This window comes from Primulina huaijiensis, chromosome 18 (genome assembly GCF_012295235.1).
Source record: "Primulina huaijiensis isolate GDHJ02 chromosome 18, ASM1229523v2, whole genome shotgun sequence".
NCBI lineage: Eukaryota > Viridiplantae > Streptophyta > Magnoliopsida > Lamiales > Gesneriaceae > Primulina > Primulina huaijiensis.
Window position 1 is genome coordinate 4,820,170 of NC_133323.1, and position 20,128 is coordinate 4,840,297.

General features: G+C 34.1%; 3 protein-coding genes across 3 annotated transcripts; all 3 read right to left on the reverse strand.

Moving 5' to 3' along the window:
- Window positions 1-6,184: 6,184 nt before the first annotated feature.
- LOC140964905 (large ribosomal subunit protein eL27y-like) lies at window positions 6,185-6,759 on the reverse strand. Its single transcript, XM_073424890.1, has one exon. It carries the CDS (start codon window positions 6,730-6,732, stop codon window positions 6,325-6,327), a length of 408 nt encoding a protein of 135 aa, XP_073280991.1. The 5' UTR covers window positions 6,733-6,759; the 3' UTR covers window positions 6,185-6,324.
- A 417-nt stretch (window positions 6,760-7,176) lies between these two features.
- LOC140964769 (uncharacterized) lies at window positions 7,177-12,135 on the reverse strand. The gene is made up of 12 exons (XM_073424698.1): window positions 11,852-12,135; window positions 11,282-11,353; window positions 10,435-10,523; window positions 10,202-10,248; window positions 10,020-10,100; window positions 9,765-9,927; window positions 9,391-9,673; window positions 9,243-9,308; window positions 8,134-8,247; window positions 7,784-7,850; window positions 7,666-7,703; window positions 7,177-7,531 (listed from the first exon to the last, which is right to left on the reverse strand). Exons 1-12 carry the CDS (start codon window positions 12,067-12,069, stop codon window positions 7,456-7,458), a joined length of 1,314 nt encoding a protein of 437 aa, XP_073280799.1. The 5' UTR covers window positions 12,070-12,135; the 3' UTR covers window positions 7,177-7,455.
- Window positions 12,136-13,023: 888 nt separating this feature from the next.
- LOC140965086 (uncharacterized) lies at window positions 13,024-18,692 on the reverse strand. The gene is made up of 11 exons (XM_073425137.1): window positions 18,379-18,692; window positions 17,295-17,483; window positions 17,066-17,119; window positions 16,767-16,877; window positions 15,418-15,480; window positions 15,054-15,308; window positions 14,719-14,865; window positions 14,608-14,635; window positions 14,346-14,416; window positions 13,907-13,966; window positions 13,024-13,655 (listed from the first exon to the last, which is right to left on the reverse strand). Exons 1-11 carry the CDS (start codon window positions 18,595-18,597, stop codon window positions 13,587-13,589), a joined length of 1,266 nt encoding a protein of 421 aa, XP_073281238.1. The 5' UTR covers window positions 18,598-18,692; the 3' UTR covers window positions 13,024-13,586.
- Between the last annotated feature and the right edge of the window lie 1,436 nt (window positions 18,693-20,128).

Below are 20,128 nucleotides of genomic sequence, written 5' to 3' on the forward strand. Positions count from 1 at the left end.
TATATATGCGTGTGTGTGTGCGCACGCTAACAATACATTAAAAATTCATATTATAATTCATTGCAAGATTTTATTCTAACAGTTTTGGACAAGAAAAATTGGCAATTTGTTAAAATTTAAAATCGTAATTGGATCTCTAACCCAAAATCTCATATAAAACTCGAGATCTTGTTGTCAGATGAATTTACGTCTCCCTTCCATTTTAATCACACCACCTAGGCATATTCGAGAGGGCGAGTACTACAACATGCCCCTAAAATATGAAATTCATTGATCAAACTAGAACATTTAAACATCTCCACATAAAATAAAATTAGGGTTCCCCAAAAAATAAAACAAAATCCTTGGCCATGTTGACTTTGAACCATACCATCTCCCATTTTTTATGAACATTAATACTATATCAAAACGGTGCTTGTATTATTCAAATAATTATAGAAATTCCACATTCATGAATATTTGAAATTCAAATAAATACTAAAGAAAGACATAAAATCAATCTATTATTAAAAAAAATTATTTTTTTTACTGTAAACATTCGAGTTTCACAGAATATCAGTATAATATACAAAGTAAGAAATATAAAAGAGGAAATATTCATTGTAAGAAAAGAAGACCTCAATAAATGTAAGGTCCATGCTTCGTTTTTTCCTTGTCATTGACATTAAACTTTTCTTGCAGCGTGAAGACATGGAAATGTGTTAATCACACCCCTTTGTCCAATTTTGGAGTATAATTTTTGGTCCCATAGCTAAGGTGGGGTAGGGTTCAAAATAAATAGCTAGATATTTGGAAGAATATAATCAAAATTGGGCAAAAATTTATGTGGAAGGTCTCACGGGTCGTATTTTGTGAGACGGATCTCTTATTTGGATCATCCATGAAAAAATATTACTTTTATGCTAAAGAGTATTATTTTTTATGCTGAATATCAATAGGGTTGACCCGTCTCACAGATAAAAATTCGTCAGACCGTCTCACAAGAAACCTACTCAATCAAATTTGGATTTAATCAAATAGGATAAAAGACAAATTATGGGGGTAAATTGGTATATTTGTTTGTGTTATAGATTTCACGCTTTTAGAAGATATAACAAATTTCCTAAAATCATTATTAAAACCCTTGAATCCACGCATAGATGCAGGGAGTGTTTGTAATTACAAAAGAAAATTAATTTTTGGCTTAAAAAAAACCAGTTTTATGTGCAGATTATGCATTTATATTCTTGTTAATCGAATTGGAATCTAAAAGCTGGTGGAATACTGATTCTATTTCTACAATGTAACAAAAATGATTATTGTAAAAGTTAATATTATAATAATTTATTTATAAAATATTATCTACTTCTGATTTTCGGTTTTTCTATTTTGTTTTCAAACACCGATTTCTTCTTCTTCTTCTTCTTTTTTTTTTTACCGCACTTCTTCGTAATTTATAAATTTGATTACTTGAAATTATAATCTTTTGTAAACACGATGCCACAATTATTTAGATTGGAAAGATTAATTATAAAGGAACTATTTGCTTTCATTTGAAACGTTAATCTTGCATCCTTTTCTTCTGTAAAAGCGTGTTGTTGGTCAATGTGAAGATATGAATCCAAAATAAATAAATAAATCATTATTTAAATTTAAAAAAAACAACACAAACTTCTCAACTAGAAAGCGTACTTAACTCAAATTACGTGTTTACGCCATAATTTCCAATGACCTGATGTTTAAGGTAGCTTAAAAAACGAAATCTTGATCAATTATTCTTTCCAAGTTTGCGTTTATTGATGGAGTAGATGGTGAGAAAGACAAGTTTATATTGTCAAATATATATATACACACACAGTCTCGGAGTCAGGAATACCACTCTACCCGAACTAAAATTTTAAACTCCAAAATCTTTTAATATTTTAAATTGATCTACTCGGGCTAATATAAAATTTATCCAAAATTATACAAAAATTTACATATAAATTTTTAAAAAAAAATTAGGACAGCCCGGGTGTCAACGACCGTGTCTCCGCCATTATATGTATATATATAACAAAAAATTGATCTCCCATGTTGGTCCACTAAACGAAACAAATGTAAGACTTGATGATTTCATCCAACTCCGTGTTAGAATTCACTGAATTTCACAACCAAACAAACATCAATCGGTCATTCAAGTGGACAATTCTTCCAGCGGTGTCAAATGTAGATATGAAGGAATACATGACATCTAACACACAACTACCAAACAACAAGAATATCAGACAAGTTTTGGAACTCTTGATTTAATTATTTATCTGTCCGATTATCTTATAGTAGATAACTACAAGAAAACAATCTAGTTATTTTTCGAGTCATTTATATAGCTCATTCATAAGTAATGATGTTACATCGGTATTTTATTTTTCTATAACACAAACCGAAAGATATTGTATCTGAACACATTTTAGCATACATACAAAAAGGACATATATGAAATCTATCCATCCTTTAATGTATATTCTACATAAACCCTAATGATAAAAAAAAAAAAGATTTCTCTCTAAACCATTTTCTTAAATATCTTCTTCCACATGTTATTTAATGAATTATGTATAATTGGGAAAATGTCTCATCAATGCAATGTTAATGCCCTACCAAAAACAAGTGGGAGTGTCCTATGTTTTAAAATCTTGCCATACTTTCTCTCCCATTCTTGTTTCTTTGAAAAAAAAGAAAGAAAAGAAAACTCGAATCCCAACAATGAAATAGACAAGGACAAGAGAGGTGAAAGTGACACCACCTAGAACCAACCATCACTTCAAAACCAAGTCTTTTTTTAAAAAAAAATTTTTCCAAAAGAATTGGTAGCATAGTATAGGATTGCATTACCTACTAATACTCTATATCCATTAATGGAGGAATCCCTTTGTCCCACCATTGGATCTTTCACTTAGACCCTAACCTATCTAGCCACCAAGTTGTCCACTCATAATTTCACATCAATGAGGTGATAATAATCATTCTTTTTTAGGTTTGGTTTTTGGCCACTTAATCATTTCTTAGTTGAATGATGAGCATGATTATTTTAGTGGTTTAGAAGTTTGATTAAGTAAATCTTTATTAGTAACTTTGTTAAATAGAGTTTTGTTTTGTTTTGTTTTCTCTCCTTTTATTTGACTAATCATTTGTATTATCTTACACATATATGATGTCAAATGTGTTAGGTTTATCTTGAATATTCAGATAAAATATTATCTTCGATCCAATACCGTTACACAATCACTTATAATTTTAAATATATTAAAATTTTGATTATATATTTTATTTTAAATTTGAAAATGGATGAACAATTGTCATGCCGCTTAATATTTTCAATGAAATCAATTTGGTTGAATGTACATTGCACTAAGAAAATTAAATAATCTTGATTTGGATGGAAAAAAGTATAAAGATTGGACTTTCGAATACAATGAGAAAACCTGTTCTTTGATCATCAATAATCATAGCGATCGGCAGTTGTATTCAAACAGTACACACCAATAAGGGAGAGGGCGAGAGGTGAGTTCGATCCCGCAAACAAAAAAAAAACAAACAAACAAACTCGCGTCTTATCGCAATTGAAAGAAAAAGACCAGAATTAGATTTTTAACCAAAAAAATATATATGTATAGAAGAAGGGGATATGGAAACATAGAATGTATTGAACAAACGAGTTAATAATATTTTGATAAATAAATTATTGATATATCGACAAATTGATATACGAATTATTGTAAATAATTTAATTGATATATTATCCAATTTAAAATTCAATTTATCCTTACCTCATATTACTTTTAAGTTTCGTTGTTTTTAGACTTATAATTTAATTTAAATATATTTATTTTATTATATATTTATCAATATATTAAAATATATTTTATCAGTATATATGATTCTTTATTGAGTTCTAATTTTATTGCTACAAAATCATATACTACTATAATGTAGATAGAGAAAAAAGTGTCATTTTATTATATATTTATAAATATTTTTAAAACATATTATAATTTAATACATAATTTGTAATAAAATGTATATTTAGTTGAATTTAATAACAATATTTGCACTTTAGCAATTTATATTCCAAGTCATGTACCAATTAAGTCATATATTAATTAATTTAATAATAGTTTGTGTACTAAAATATTTTTTTATCGGTCGAACAACAATTACAATTTATGAATTTATTTATTTATCAAAATAATAATAATTACTGTATGGTATAGTGGTTATTATGGGCCCCAGAGATATCAACAACAGACCACGACGATGATTCATTCTTTAAGAGCCCAAAATTTCCAGGTTGTAATGAGAAATCCAATCTTGTCTGTGCAAAAATAAGTCAATTGATTTTAAATATGTGTGGTCCACATCACTGGTAATTCTTGCTTCAAATTAATCAAAACCCGATCTGAGTTTTTTGGGCTTTTTTATGGACAGTGACTTCAGCCCATGGCCCACCATCGATATCGGGTGATTACCCCACACACATATATATATATATATATATATATATATACATACAGTAGTAAAAGATGAACACGCGTTGTATGTGTTATTATTATTTTTAATTTGATTAAATAATACTAAACCATTAACACGAAATTATTTTCAATTTACAAGAGTTCTTCGATTTAAAAGGAATTTTTGTTTAGATTTTTTTCTATGTAAAATATGGAGTGAATTGAGAAAGTTTTTAGTAAGATAAGAAGGATAATTATGAAATTAAATATTTTGATGTCCTCAAAAGTTGTTATTCTAAGAGTCTTACACAGTCATACTTAATAATATAGTATAGATATAAGCTGCAGTTATACGTTGTGTGTGTAATATAATACATACCACTGTCATTCCAAAGTATAATTTCAACAATCATCTTTATCTGAATGATGTGCCTTAGCCTGAAAATCTACATAAAGCACATCGAAAAGCAACGACTTCAGGTTCCATCATCATTAAAAAATCCATGAAGTCGAAACTTTTCATGAAAAATATGGACACACTTAGAATCTAATAAATTTTTTTTCCCAAAGGCAACTTAAATGAGTTAAAATCTTTAAAAATTTTCTATTTAAAAAACAATTCAAAACTTATGTTGGTTGTGAAGGAAGAAATTAGTTTACAAGTACTATCAAAACATAGATGGCTCAACCAAAGTGGATAATTAGAGCCATTTAAAACTATAATGTTTCATTCAAATCGAAAATAAAACAGACAAAAGAAAAAAGTTGGAATAACAAGTGAATTTTTATTTTTCTTTGGATCACTTATAGAACTTTGGGCAACTCTGATTATTAAGTATCTATGTTAACGATATGGAGTTTTTTAAAATATACAAAATAAATTGCTAATATGTAAAATTATTATTGTTAAAAATTCGTGGTTTAATAAGTTTTAAGTAGATTGGACTTGGTTAAAAATAGTATTACTAAAAAGGCAAAAACTTGTGTGAGACGGTTTCACGGGTCGTATTTGTGAGACGGATCTCTTATTTGGGTCATCCATGAAAAATTATTACTTTTTATGCTAATAGTATTACTTTTTATTGTGAATATGGATAGGGTTGACCCGTCTCACAGATTAAGATCCGTGAGACCGTCTCTACTAAAAAAATGTTTGTCACGATTTTTAAAAAAAATTAAAGAAGACACGCAACATGTGAGACCGTCTCTACTAAAAAAATGTTTGTCACGATTTTTAAAAAAAATTAAAGAAGACACGCAACATGAAATAACATAGTAAAAAGAAACATTTATCACTCAATTAACAGCACAACTCAAATATTTAAAATTATGTCCAAACCGCCACAACAATTACAACTTGGCAATCCATAGGATTCAATTACATTGTCTGGCAGATATACCAAAAACTGCATAGATAACAATGTCAACTTCAAATTGATGTGCTATCAAAACAATGTCACATGATATCACAGGTCCAAAAACTGGCATAACTAGTGTAAGAATAAGAAAACCTTTTTCCATGGTTGGTCATCAACTATGATTTCTTTCATTTATTATTATTATTATTATTATTATTATTATTATTATTATTATTATTATTATTATTATTATTATTATTTTGTTTTTCAATTGTCTTCTTTTATTTAGCACTTAAAACATAATAGCAGCCTCCCTCTCTTTTTAAATATACGAAATATAGTCTTCACTAACAGATAATGCAGAAAACTTGAAGATTAACAGAACTAAACATTTCATGGTTTGTAAAATCAAAATCCCAAAATAACTAGCAATTTAGCTGGAATGAAAAGGGCACAAATCCGTAAGACAAACTGAAACTTCTACAATTACTTTAACCTCAAAACCTGAGCTTGGAGAAAAACCAACGATTCTTGCCGGTCTTAAACCTTTCCTCGAACCGAGCCTTGATCCCCTTACAAGCCGTCACCTTTTTGTCACGTGAAGCAAGAGCATCCGCGGAAACCACGTCCTTAAGATCCACGTCAAGCGTGTAACGCGTTGGCATGATGTGATTGTAGTTCACGACCTTGATGAAGGACTTGACACGAGATTTCTTGGCCTGCTTATTGGCGGAGTCCTTGCGGATAACCTTGCTAGGGTATTTCGCGATTCCAGCAACTAGGCAGTGGCCATAGGCGCGGTCGCGGGCGCCGTCATAGAAGTTTTTCACTATAGTGGCTTTGTGACCGGCGAACTTGCCCTGAAGGAGGATCACCGCCTTGTTCGGCTTCAGGAATTTCACCATGTTCACTGTCTTCAGGCAAACAAATGGGCTTGGCTAAACGGTCGTAGTTTAATGGGCCAGCAATATCCAAAACACTGGCTTCAATTGAAATCCAAATCATATGCTCGCTAATTAATGGTCCATCAATATCCCGAAAAGCTACAATCGACCCACAAAAATCCAAATCTGACTAGATATTAAAAAAAATAAAAAATCGAACCAGTCGATATAAACAATAGATAGAAATAAGTGCATTGTGGTTGGTTCCCTGGATCAATCTGTTGCAATCTTACACGCAAGTCTAGATTCATCCTGGAATTTAATGAAGATATATATAATAATTTCAGGTTTTTCAGTAGGAAAGGACAACCACCCGTCCTTGATTCATGTTCGTGGAAGGAAAAATGGTTATTTCAAGTTTTTAACTAGGTTTTAAGAGCTATGTTAACCGTATTTTCGAAATAATAAAAATTTACGAAAAATTCAATATTATAAAGTGTAGAAAAAAATTTGGTATACAATCATCATCATCTTGCACATGCTCGTGAAGATCATCCATGACAAAATAAGAGGGGTATCTGGCCAAGCTTCTACTAAATGAGAAGAGTTACAGAAAGAAACTACAAGGATTTTCTTAGACCAAAGTTCTGATGGAATCTCAATCTCAAAGGGTAAAATAAAATGTCAAAAGTCATTGCCCAGAAATCACACTCCGATTCAACGCTCACATGCCCTCTCACGACTTTAAGGCTTACGAGGAGGTGGTGGTGGAGAACTGCTGCTGCTGGTGGTGCTGCTGCCACTTCTTCCTCTTATTGCCCTGAAATAACGAAATAAAACCAAATTAAGTCAGACAATTGTCAAAACACGCATAAAATGTTTTATAGATGTAACTGATTAAAGATAACCAAGGTCAAGTAAAATTATGACGGTTAATCTTGCGAAAAACTGTACCTTTTAGGGCTGCGGCTCCTTGACACCCTTCGTTGCGCCTGAAACAAATTAGTAAAATGGAGCTTCAATAGAGACCAAACAGAAAAACAATGGGAAATAAGAAGGAAAAATTACAAACCCGGCGTGGGCTAGGCGATGAAGAATATGATTTCGATCTAACGTGTCTGGCCGGTGGTCCACGACCTCTGTTCATATGCAACACCGATCACCACATAATCACATGTAACACAAATCATACAAATTAAATTTTGAATAGCGAAATAATCAATCACTAATGCAAATTTTTTTGCTCCTACGAAGTGATCCTACAGATCATTGTTTTCTTAATTGCACTTTGCTCTTTAACAATCAGAATGTATCTTCTTCAAGCACAGCAAACAATACCAAAAAAACATACAAAAACCACCATAATGCTCAGTAAAATACATGCTGTGAAGTTGCAGAATGAGGAAAAATATTGTGTATAACCTTCTAGGAGACAAGGATCTTGATCGCGAACGAGCTGGCCTCCTTATAGGTGAACGACTACGTCGGCGGACAATTGGAGACCTTCTAGGAGGACTTCGAGCGTGCCTTGGAGATCTACAAACACAAAATCAACGAAGAAGAAGAATCAATAATACTGATAGATTACAACAATTGTGCACCAGAAAGGAATTCCCATATATGCAAGGTAGGTAAATCGGTAATGCTTCCCTTTTTCTGTCTTTGCAAGACCCCATGCACAATTCTTGAAATCTAGTCATTTAATTTAAGTAATAAAAAAATGAAGACAGCACGCACAGCATATATCATGGATCTTTACACGCTACATAAGTTTGCGTGATTTAAGCAATAAAGATGAAATCCTTCATCTAAAGGTTAAACTAGCATAAATAGTAGAGGTGACAGCAAATGGAAAATAAGTTTCAAGCAATAATAAACGGAAGTACACAAAGTCGATTCCCAATTAAAGCATTGTCAACTTGTGCTCTATTGGAATTATTTTAGTAATTCACAAGTTTTATGATTTGAATAGAAGGAAAATATTTGAAGTCCACGTGCATCCTTGGAAATCTGACAGAGTAAATTTGAAAGAAATTACAGAGCTTTTAAGCTTTTCTTTTATCTGATGCAAACCATCATGATGCTGCAGTTACAGTAACTCCGGATGTCCTGAAACTAAATGAGTGCCTACTCTCATCTTTAATTCTTTAGGACAAGTCCACAAACTCTCCCCATTGAAGTCAGTTTAGCTATGCATAAAAGAGACCCCCAAAAATAAGTTTATTTGGAATGTTCAGCTAATAAAAAATAAACAAAACGAAACCAATCTATCTGATTAAACACAATTTTTACCTCAATTACCTATTTATGGAAGCAAACAAACTAATTTATTGAACTAGAAACCGAAATACTGAACTTTTGATCACCACCAAGTATACTTCCTTGGGTATATGGGTAGCTAAAAATCTAGCAATAACAGGAGTATTATTCAACAAAAATTCTGAATAGATGATGCCATCCCAAAAAAATGTGGTGCATGTGTGCATGGACGAGTGTGCTAAGGATGGCGCTATGACCATCAGTCGACATACCGGCGCCTAGGAGGAAGTGGAGAACGGCGTCGAACAGGACTTCCACGCACCCGTCGCGGAGAACCTCTATAAATAGCAATACAATTCAGCAACTGCCATTGAGAAAATATACAAGGCAACAATTGAAATATAAAATTTATAAGAGTACCTAGGAGGTGATCTAAGACGCCTTGGTGGTGAATTGGGTGAACGGCCTCTGACAGGGGATGTAGGCCTTCTCCTAGGAGGTGGTGAGTTACCTCTTCTAAAGGGAGAATCAGCTCGACGACGACCTGGAGAGTCAGCACGTCGACGGGGAGGGGGAGGAGGAGGAGGAAGAGGAGGAGGAGAATCTGGCTCCCTTCTGGGAGAACCTCTTCGTGCAATAGGAGAAGCTCTTCGTGCCACAGGAGATCTTCGAGGAGGAGAAAGTGGTTTCCGGCGGGGAGATGCTGAAAAATAAAGAAGATTTTACTAAAACAAACTCGCATAAATATCAAACAGGCATGGCAGGCTAATATGCGCAATAAAAGAAGAACATACGTTCTCTCCGCCTCTTTGGTCCATCTTTGTCAGCATCTGCAGCAGCATCAGGTTTTGAAGCATCTCTCCTCGATGTGGTAGCAGCAGCTTTAGGAGGTGAGGATGGCTTCTTTCGTTCAGGTAATGTAAATTTGGCTCGAACAACTTTGCCATCAATTTGGGCCTAAAAACCATAAGTGTAGCAAATCATATAACAAGCCCAAGGGGATGAAAAAGAATCATTCAATCAATTAAAAAACCTAAACAAAATCATACACCATCCATGTGTAATTGAGCTTTTTCGGCGTCCCCCCGAATCTTGAACTCAATGTATGCAAATCCCTTCGGAAGGTTAACCTGGAAATAAAAAACATTAAAAAGCAGAAAGCGTTGAGTTTTTCTGAGGCATAATTTGAAAGAGAATAGGAGGGTTGGGAGGGAGGGGTTCAACAACATACAACATGATCGATTGCCAGTCGCACATTCACAACTTCACCAAAGTTACCTGGAAAATATACCATCATATAGTCGTAAAACTCCAGCCTCAAAACATTTAAAACAAACTATTAGCATAAATAGACTGGCTTTGATTGTCACTAGCTCATAGATTTTCCATTCATAACAGTTCATGTATGCCATAACAAATGGAAGACAATCAAATATTCACGAATATAGCACGGTAACAACATACCAAATATTTCTTTCAAATGGTTTTCATTCACATTCCTACTGAGCTGGTCAACATGTAGAACAAGAGATTCTGGAATTGGAGAAGCCTTCCTACAAAAGCATGTAATAAAAAATTTATCATGAAAAAACTACACATAACTAGCATATGCGTCAAACTGCTATCAGAATCAAAAGAACAAAAAAGAAGCAAAGAACGTCAACAGAAACATACCAAGCAAATTTCACTAAATTCTATAGATACTCAAACTGATGAAAGTAAAAAAAGGTATAACAAATGCAAAGTAACAAAGTTATCATACGATCTAACCTTGAAAATGAAATAACAGAAGCCAAGGCCCCATAAGGTATTAGAGTTTATACTGGAAGATGAAATAAAGAAGTCTAAATGAAAACGAAAACTCAAACTCACTGAATGATTTTGATAGTTATGGAAATGTGAAAAACAACAGAAAGCCAAGCCGATTTCGAAATCTAATTGAACCTTTCATGACCAAACTTAAAAATTGAAACTTGAAGGGACAGAGAAATATGAATTCATAATGCTGATACAGATTTAGGATATCTCACTTTCAAATGAACTTTTCAACAGTAACATTTTCTGTAAAATGTCCCCAGCCTCGTATATTCAAAACTCTTCAAATATAAAGAGCCTTTTTAAAAGGAAGTATAGGTAAAAAAAATGCACTGAAAACGAAAAAAATCCAGGTTCATTTTTTTTGTAAGCTGTGAATTGGCTATCTTAACTAAAAAAGAGAAGGAACATGTAAACAACTTACAATTTAATAGCACAACAGACAAGAAAATGACAACTTAACTTCAACTTAATTGATATGAATAACTAAATCTACCTAGGAGGTGGGGAAGTTTTCTTAGCAGGTGGTGGCGGCGGTGAACGACCTCGTTTTGCTCCTTCTGCAGGACTAAGAATTACCAAATTGGAAGGAAAAGTGAGAAAACTTCATATGTGCTCAGTTCCACAATTTGACCATATATCTCAATTCTCTATGTAAATAAATATGTGAAAATATGAAGTCAATACTCTTTGCATGGTAAGATTAAATATGTCCAGTATGAGTTCGAGTGAAAACAATCCCTTAAACTCCTTGTTCCTTCACATGAACGAGTGAGAAATTAACTTGATTTTCGGTCATCACAGGTCAATTAACAAAAATCTGAGCCATAAACACGTGTAATTCAGAATATATGCTGTTCTGAAAAATTCGACAAACTAGACCCAAGCCCATCCCCAATATAAGTTTATATACTCCTCGTATCAACAACTGGAATAAAAAATTTCAAGCATTCCAAAATACCCATGACTTTACGGCCATGCCTCATCATCTACCAACCCCAATTTTTTTTATTCAGAGAAAGATAGAAAAAAACTAGGACTTCGTATCGTACGAGCAGAAACTCACCTCTTCCGGGGAGGAGCAGGGCTACGGCTACGAGAACTGCCGCTGCGGGAACGAGAGGAAGACGAGGAGAAAGATTTAGAGCGGGAGCGCGACCTCGAACTGGAGCCTGAGCCTGAGCCTGAGCCTGAGCCGGAGTAAGAGCCTGAACGGGAGGAAGAGCCTGACCTTGAACGGGACAGCGAGCGGGGGCGGCCACGGGCGGCTTTCGCCATTACCATTGGCACTCGGATAAACCCTAACCTAGATCGAAAATGGAGCTCGTCTCCAACAACAACTACCGAATGACCCCCATGACCAACACACATGGGATTTTTTATTTAAAATAATAATAATAAATAATATTATTAATAAATAAATAAAGAGAACAATAATGGGATTTTGCACTTCAAATTTTCTCCTTTTTTTTTAAAAAAAAAAACTATTTTTGTATTACTATTTAATATACTTTTTTTTCAACAAAACATATGATTAACATAAGCAATTGCAATTTGATATGGGAAAATAAAAGCCAATAGATTAATTTTTATAACATGGAACCACCAACGTAGTCAGTATTCTTCAATACGCATTAAATAAAAAATCGAATTAACATAGTAGTTTATAAATATGCTAAACAGATAAACAACAAGCTCGATCCATAAAATATTGGTAGGAAATCAAAACTCATTATCATTCGTCAAAAACTCCCATAATTCATCAATTCAGACACCAGAATATGTCTATTTTTAGTAATAAAAACTATAATTTAAACATTTAATTAAATAATGATCACGTGGGAAAATTTGTTGTGAGAAAGAAATGCAATTCAAAAGAAGTTAATGGAGAAAAGCCAATAGATTACATTGAACATGCGACACATAATTAGTTTGATGTGCTAAAAATTACATAACGCACACTTTTAGCAAATTAAAAACATAAAGATATCAATGTGACGAACTTTTATATTATTATTATTAGATGAACAAATGTTTTACAAAATACAAAACATACACAAAAAATTTAGACAAATCAATAGATTATTAAAAATAATATTAAAAGTTCAAATCGAAGTTGAATATAGTAACTTCGGTAAATAGACAACTTATTGTGTATAATTGTAGGCCTTTTTATAATATTCAAAATAAATATAGAACTTTTAAAACATCGCATAAGAAAATCTCAACCAGGTTTAATGACCACTAACCACAGCCTCTAAGAAGTCGTGGACAGACACAAGAAACGTGTTTTGAATGACAACTTGTGATCTAGGAAAAATTTAGGTCAACTCGTGAAACAATTGAAAACAAAGTCACGAGATGCAACCTGAAAAGGGTAAAAACTTGAGACAAATAAGGGGAAAAGGTTGCTTATAAAACAAGAATTCAGATGTTTTTTAAACTTCAATCACCACCAAACATGAAGTACTATTGCAAGACAAAATCACCTACCAAAGCGGTTCCCTCCCTTCTGTCTTATTCAAAGAAATGAGTGAACATGCAATTTTTCGATGAGGAACAAAGAAAAAATAAATCCCAAGAGAAACATATATGGGTCTCTGCAAGAATATTGAACCGATGAATCTATAAGCAAAACTTGATATTTCCAACTTGTTGACATGATTGACAAGAACTCTCACGTCGGAAAAATGTGGTCGTTGATGTAGCACATGACCTTCATTTGAAGTTTCTGCATTCCTGAGTGCTAATTAACTCAATCAAGTAAGCAGACAACGCTGTCCGCCATGGTAAATTTCCTATCATACGTTAAACCGGAATAGCATCACATCCCCTTCTTGTACAACATAATCTTTTCCCTCTGATCTCAACTGCATGCACACCATATGGGTAAATTTGTTGAGGCAACAAAAGGTGAAAATGAAAAGGAAAGAACACACACACACACACACACACACGAGACAAAGTGAGCTGATTCAGGCCCTTTTCTAAAACATTTTCCAGTAACATATGAGATCAATATCAAACAGAACAAATTCAAATCCAAGCCAGGAGCGGGGTATAAATATGAAGTCAGAAGCCCGTTATAGGACTTTAGTCTTAGGAAAAAAAATCAACTTACAAGTCCTTTCTCCCTTGCAGCTGCTAATGAACCAGCAGTGACAAAATCATTGTAAGCAACCTGACAAGCAATTTGAAATGAAGATGATGCTATTTGTGAAAGCTCGCAAGTACAAACACTTAAAAAACGAAAACAGAATAGTAGATGTATCTACTAATATTTTTATCCAAAGGCAACAAAATGATCATGAATAAGAACTTGATTAGTTGATTTACAAGAACATCTTCCCATAATGTTTAGAAAATGAATTTAATTTTCGCACATTTGAATATAAGAACTAAATGCATGTAGTTACAAAACAACTCGAGATGTCTAGTGCTTGATCACGATAAAAGATAACTTTGGATTTATGCAACTATCCCCATCTAAAGATTCTTTCTAAAGCTAAAAAAATTAATATATATATGAAAATATCTAAATTTGCAACAGTCGTTCTCACAGTCTCTGCTCGAATAAAGCCCCTCTCAAAGTCTGAATGTATGACCCCAGCTGCTTGAGGCGCAGTCATCCCTGCCGAAAATTAGAGTTGATAGCGTCAATATGCTCAAATGTGTTAGCATGTATATATCTTTTCTAAATTTTCATCTGATTCTAGGCGATACTACAATTGTGGAACCAATGTTAACAATCATCTTCACGGGGAAATCATTAAACAAAAATTATATAATATTAATGACAAGCATCTAGAGAAAAATGCTGACCCGATCGTATGGTCCAAGCTTTTGTTTCCTACATGAAAAACATCTAAATATTTTGAAGCTACAGCAAGAGTAACTATCATCCCTTAATAGAAAAATTTTCATTTGCTTCACCTTCTCGCCAGAAGTAAAATAAGTACGCAGACCTAGAAGGCTGTATGTTGCCCTTATGAGATTTCCTAGGCCACTTTCATCGACTCCAAGAGACTTCAAATACTCGGTCCTTTCTTCTGGTGGAAGTTCAGTAAGCTCGGCTTCAACCTGCAGGATGAGAAACAGTTAGGAACTCAGCATGTTGGAGAAATATATGGTGATATTCTTGCACCGGAGGAATGAGAGTAGAGACAGAGAGACCTGAGAGAAAGAAAGGTCATGCATGCTCGATTGGAAAAAGTTTGCAAATTTTACTGTAAAAGCGAAAATAGTTCTGCCACAAGTGATCCCCTGACCTGTGCTGAGATAGTAATTAGTCCAGATTGCAATTCAGAAGCAAGATTCGTCACATCTTTCACATGGTGATTGATTCCAGGCTCAGCTAGGTCAGATTCTGCCACATTTGCGACATATATGATAGGTTTCATTGTAAGCAAACAAAGATGCCTTACTGCATCCTTCTGAAAATCAGTTAAAGACACTGATCGTGCTGGTTTTCCGACCATCAGTGCCTGTTGGATCTTTTCAAGAGCAGACTTCTCTGCCTCCTCCTGCAATAAAGCAGGTTCATTGAATATTTTCACAACGAACTGTCTTTCAACTCATGGGCAAATGATAGAATCAAATCAGAAAGAAAAATCGGTAGCATCAAGATTGCACCTTCATTTTGGATTGTGGATCTCTAGCTTTACCTTTTTTGAGTTTGTCTATTCTTTTGTCAACCTGCACTCTTTGTTGAAGACACAACTTAGTTCAGTCCAAGCGTTTATAACATGTAAATCACAGCAAACTTTAACTAGAATCCAGAGGCATGCTTTGATGTCCATGTAGTAACGTGATCTTAAGTTATCTAAGCGAGAGAATCGAGTTGAAAATACAATGACTCAGATTATGCCAGAATTGAGAATTATTATGGCTGATTGGCAGAATATTAACCATCGTGTCTTCTGAAGATTCTACTACCACTAATGCAAACAAACATGCTCTGTCAAGAAGCTTTCAGAAAATGGGCGTATAGAATGGAAGGGGTATGTCTTGAACAATTCGTTCCATGAGCATGCCACTCAATTGCAATTGAGAATGGATTTTAGCTTTTTGAATTCATGCTCCAGACAACATCCCCATTCAAAATATGAGTTTTAAAATGCAAAGTACTGCTTGTTATTTGCATTAAAAATAAGATGGTACATTTTAACCAAGCAACTATAGGCTGATGGACTGAGGATATAGGCTGATGGACTGAGGATATAGGCTGATGGACGGAGGACAACTGGGCCACTCCATACATTTAGTCATCAAGAAATGAGCATCAACCATCCAAAGTATACAGAGGAAGGGTCATGTAAATGGTATATAATGCTTGGTTCGATCTTACTTGTCAACCTGAACTAATTTTGGACTAGTTGGCTACTGCAGTACTGCTTAACCATGTCGACAAGGAATTTGACTCTGGTTATTAGAAATGTTATACATTGCGATCACAGATTGAATGAAACAAAATGTTGCAAATCTAACTGAGGGATTGCAGTCCCTGGAGCGCCTCATTAGTGGGAGGACAGCATAATTTGTTCATAAACCCAGATCCTAATTGTCAACAGGGTCTTATGCACCACCACTAGGCAACTCTCCGCTTTTAATCGCCATTAAATGTTTTGTTCATCCACTTTGACTGAGAAAGGGACATGTAATGGCATGGTATGTAATGCTTTGTTTTGGACCGTAGGCTAAATGATTAACGATATTGACAAGGAATTTGATTCAGGTTCTTAGAAATGTGAAAGCCCATTTGGTCACAGATTGGAAGAAATGAAAATGTCGCAAATTTAACCGAGGGATTGCAATCTCCTGCCTCCTCATTTATGGCGAAGGCGTAATTTGTTCATAAAACTTAGAGCCTACTCGTCAACATGGTCATATGCACCACGAACTATGTTCACAAGTTCAAGAATCCAGAACAAATAATTATATTACATGCAAAGACTTTGAGGAGATTAACTTTAACAATATACCTGATCTAAATCAGAAAAGGCCAATTCTAAATTGATCACATCAATATCTGATTTTGGATCAACTTTTCCGCTGACATGAACAATGTCGTTATCTTCAAAACAGCGAACAACCTGGAACGGATAGACAAACACTAGTGTAGATGAAGAAAGTACTATTACAAAAAAATAAAGATAGACAGCATAAGAAAACATCACGTTGAAAATGTGCAGCTAGTCGTCTGTTGAAGCATTTCAATGTATAAAATACAAAACCAAGAACACGTGGTACCTTCTAACACACACACAAAGATATCTGATACCTGAATTATGGAGTCCACTTCACGAATGTGTGACAAGAATTTATTTCCCAACCCCTGCAATGATATTCAGATATATTAATTGTACTCAACTATGCAACCTTATCATGCGACTGAAATAAGAATCTAAGGGTTCAATAAATAAATAAAGAAGAATCTAAGGGAAAATTCAATAAATAAAAAATTAACATCTAATTCGATGAACTAAAGAAAGTGAATGATAAACGTTCACCTCCCCTTGACTGGCTCCCTTTACGAGCCCAGCAATATCAACAAACTCTATGGATGCTGGGACTGTTCGTTGAGACTTACTAAGCTCAGAAAGTACATTCAGGCGTGGATCTGGAACAGCAACAATCCCGACATTAGGTTCAATAGTGCAGAAGGGAAAATTTGCAGCTTGAGCTTTGCCGTTCTCAACCTGAATGAATTAATACAAACATATCCATTTACTTCCCGACAGCACATAATCAATTTTAAAACAAAGTAAAGATAGGAATCAATATCAACACTTCTTATTTACTTGACTGCACCATGTCATGCATTTCAAATGCAAGGAAGACAATGTTTAATAAAAATGTAGGAACAGTGAAATGACTTACTGATAGCCCCGAGGGTAATGATCCCTTATAGCCACACAAACAACAAAAAATAGATAATAGCACTAACAACATCATTCAAATGTTTAGTGGACCATGCAAAACAATAGAGTGGTGAAATAAATTGCATCGTCCAATCTCTTAGCAGCAACAAATCTAAAAGAAGTTAGTCAGCATAATGTAATCTATGATGACTAGTGAGTATAACACAGGTTCCCACAAAAAGAAAAATTATCCGACAGCAGCTCTCGTTAATCATTCTCCTGGTGGAAAATAGAATGCCAATTCTACATATCGCTATAAATCTAAAAAACATAAGAGTCAAGTATTCATTGGGAAATGGGGAGTGAAAACCAGGCTTTGACACCAGGTTCAACATCAGCATGAAAGAAATAAATTACTAGAACACTTAAAAATTTATCACTTGAAAAACTATCACTACCAAAACTTCCACTACTCCTCAGTTTCCAGCAAACATAAGGTCGTGAGTATCACCCAAATGCGAAGTACAGTTCAAACTGTTTCACGTCGAACTAAACATAAGCAGAGAATGAAAACCAAAAATCAATCAATGTCCTATATCGGTAAATAGTAACACAAAAGAGCTTCACGCCAAATCACTTGCACAATAGAAAAAAGTAACAAAAGAAAAACAGGTGAACCCAAATAGCTTATACTTCAGCTCATACAAGAAGCTTGGAAAAAAAAGACACATACCACTGCGTTGAATAAAGTAGATTTCCCAACATTAGGGAGTCCGACGATGCCGGCCCTCAAGCTCATGCTTATCTTGGCCGCAGAGAACCGCCGCTTAAGAATCAGCATGGAATGCGATGTTTTTGAAAAGTATGGCCATTGTGAAAGAAGAGAGGACTCGAGAGGTAGGGATGACAATATTGCAGGAATCAGCAGAGAGCATCGCCCGATTCTCGCCATTAAATTAAACAAAGAAAAAAAAATGGAGAGGATTGCGAGAGTGAGGACGCTGTCTGCGTTTTGTGCGGCGGCAACGTTTTTATTTGGGATAAAAATTTCGGGGAAACAAATATACCTTTTTTTTTTTTTTTAGATATATAAAATACCACAAAAACTTTTAGATCAATTTCGTGAATGAAATCTCTTATTTTGATCATTCATGTATTATTTTTTATGCTAAAAATATTGATTTTTATTGTGAATATCAGTAGGGTTGATCCGTCTCACAGATAAAAATTCATGAGATCGTCTCACAAGAGACTTACTCATGAAATAAACTTCTATTTGAATTCTTTTTTAAAAGTATTTAAAATAAATTTAGAATCATAGTATTAATTAATCATTTATATAAAATGAAAAATGGGTTTGCTTTAAAATTTTAAAAACCAACTGTTCCACTATGTTTTGTCGTCGATGCAATTGTACTCTATCCACAATCGATTTATCTCCCAATTATTAGTTCACTAGAAGTAAATATAATACATTTCTTGTATTCCTGATCGAAACAAGGCATCTAAATAATCAGAGCTCGACTCCAATACAACTTTGTGAACATGCAAGTGAGGAATTGAAGCAGAGCAACTAACTATTGCCCTTCCAACGTACCAGTTCTGTCGTGCCGGCTTCCACAAGAAGATCCCTGAATACAGCAAAGGAGAGAATATAATCATTATAACATCAAATCAAACACAACGGACATCTAATTTAGATGCACAAAAACAAAACTTTTTGTTAAGATTGGAACTTGGACCTAACTCAATCCCAAAAACTAGCTCAAGGGGGAGGATTGTCCAAACCCATATATGCAAGTCCCAGGTATTTTATCCAACCGATGTGGGACAACTAACACTTTTGAACCAAAGCTGAGCTTGTGATCCAGAACTTGAGCTTCATTTTTCAGTCGAACTCCAGCTTGAAAATTGAAATTTCACAAGGTGTACTTATTTATATCCTACTCAATTAACGACATATAAACAAACATGATTCATTTTATCAATTGTAAATTGATAAATGGCGCTTTCTATTTATATATCATTGTTTAGAGCCATCAGCCATCTCCAAGGGATAGAAAAACACATACGAAAAATGATGTTTGGCTGGCTCGAGAGCAGGACTTAGATCAAATCTTGGTATAGGAGGGATTACCAATTGGTGCTCTTATGTGTAGCATTTTCACAGCGTTGCTTTATCTTCCCTTCACTTAGTGAGATTAATAGCTGATTGGTGAATCACTGAATTGTATTCCAGGATCTTGAGAAAATTAAGAATATGAACTTTTACATCTTAATCCTAGTTTTGGACCAGGAACTAATATAATGATTTGGAAATTGCATTCATGAACTCATGATAATGTTTGGCCGAGGAGAAAAGGGGCTCAGCGTGTACATGAGAGAAGCAAGGAGGTCAACCCCAGACTCTGTGTTTTCACATCGAAAAGAATACAATTTTCATTTCATCCGGAAAAAACCACTTATCATAGAATACATTACTT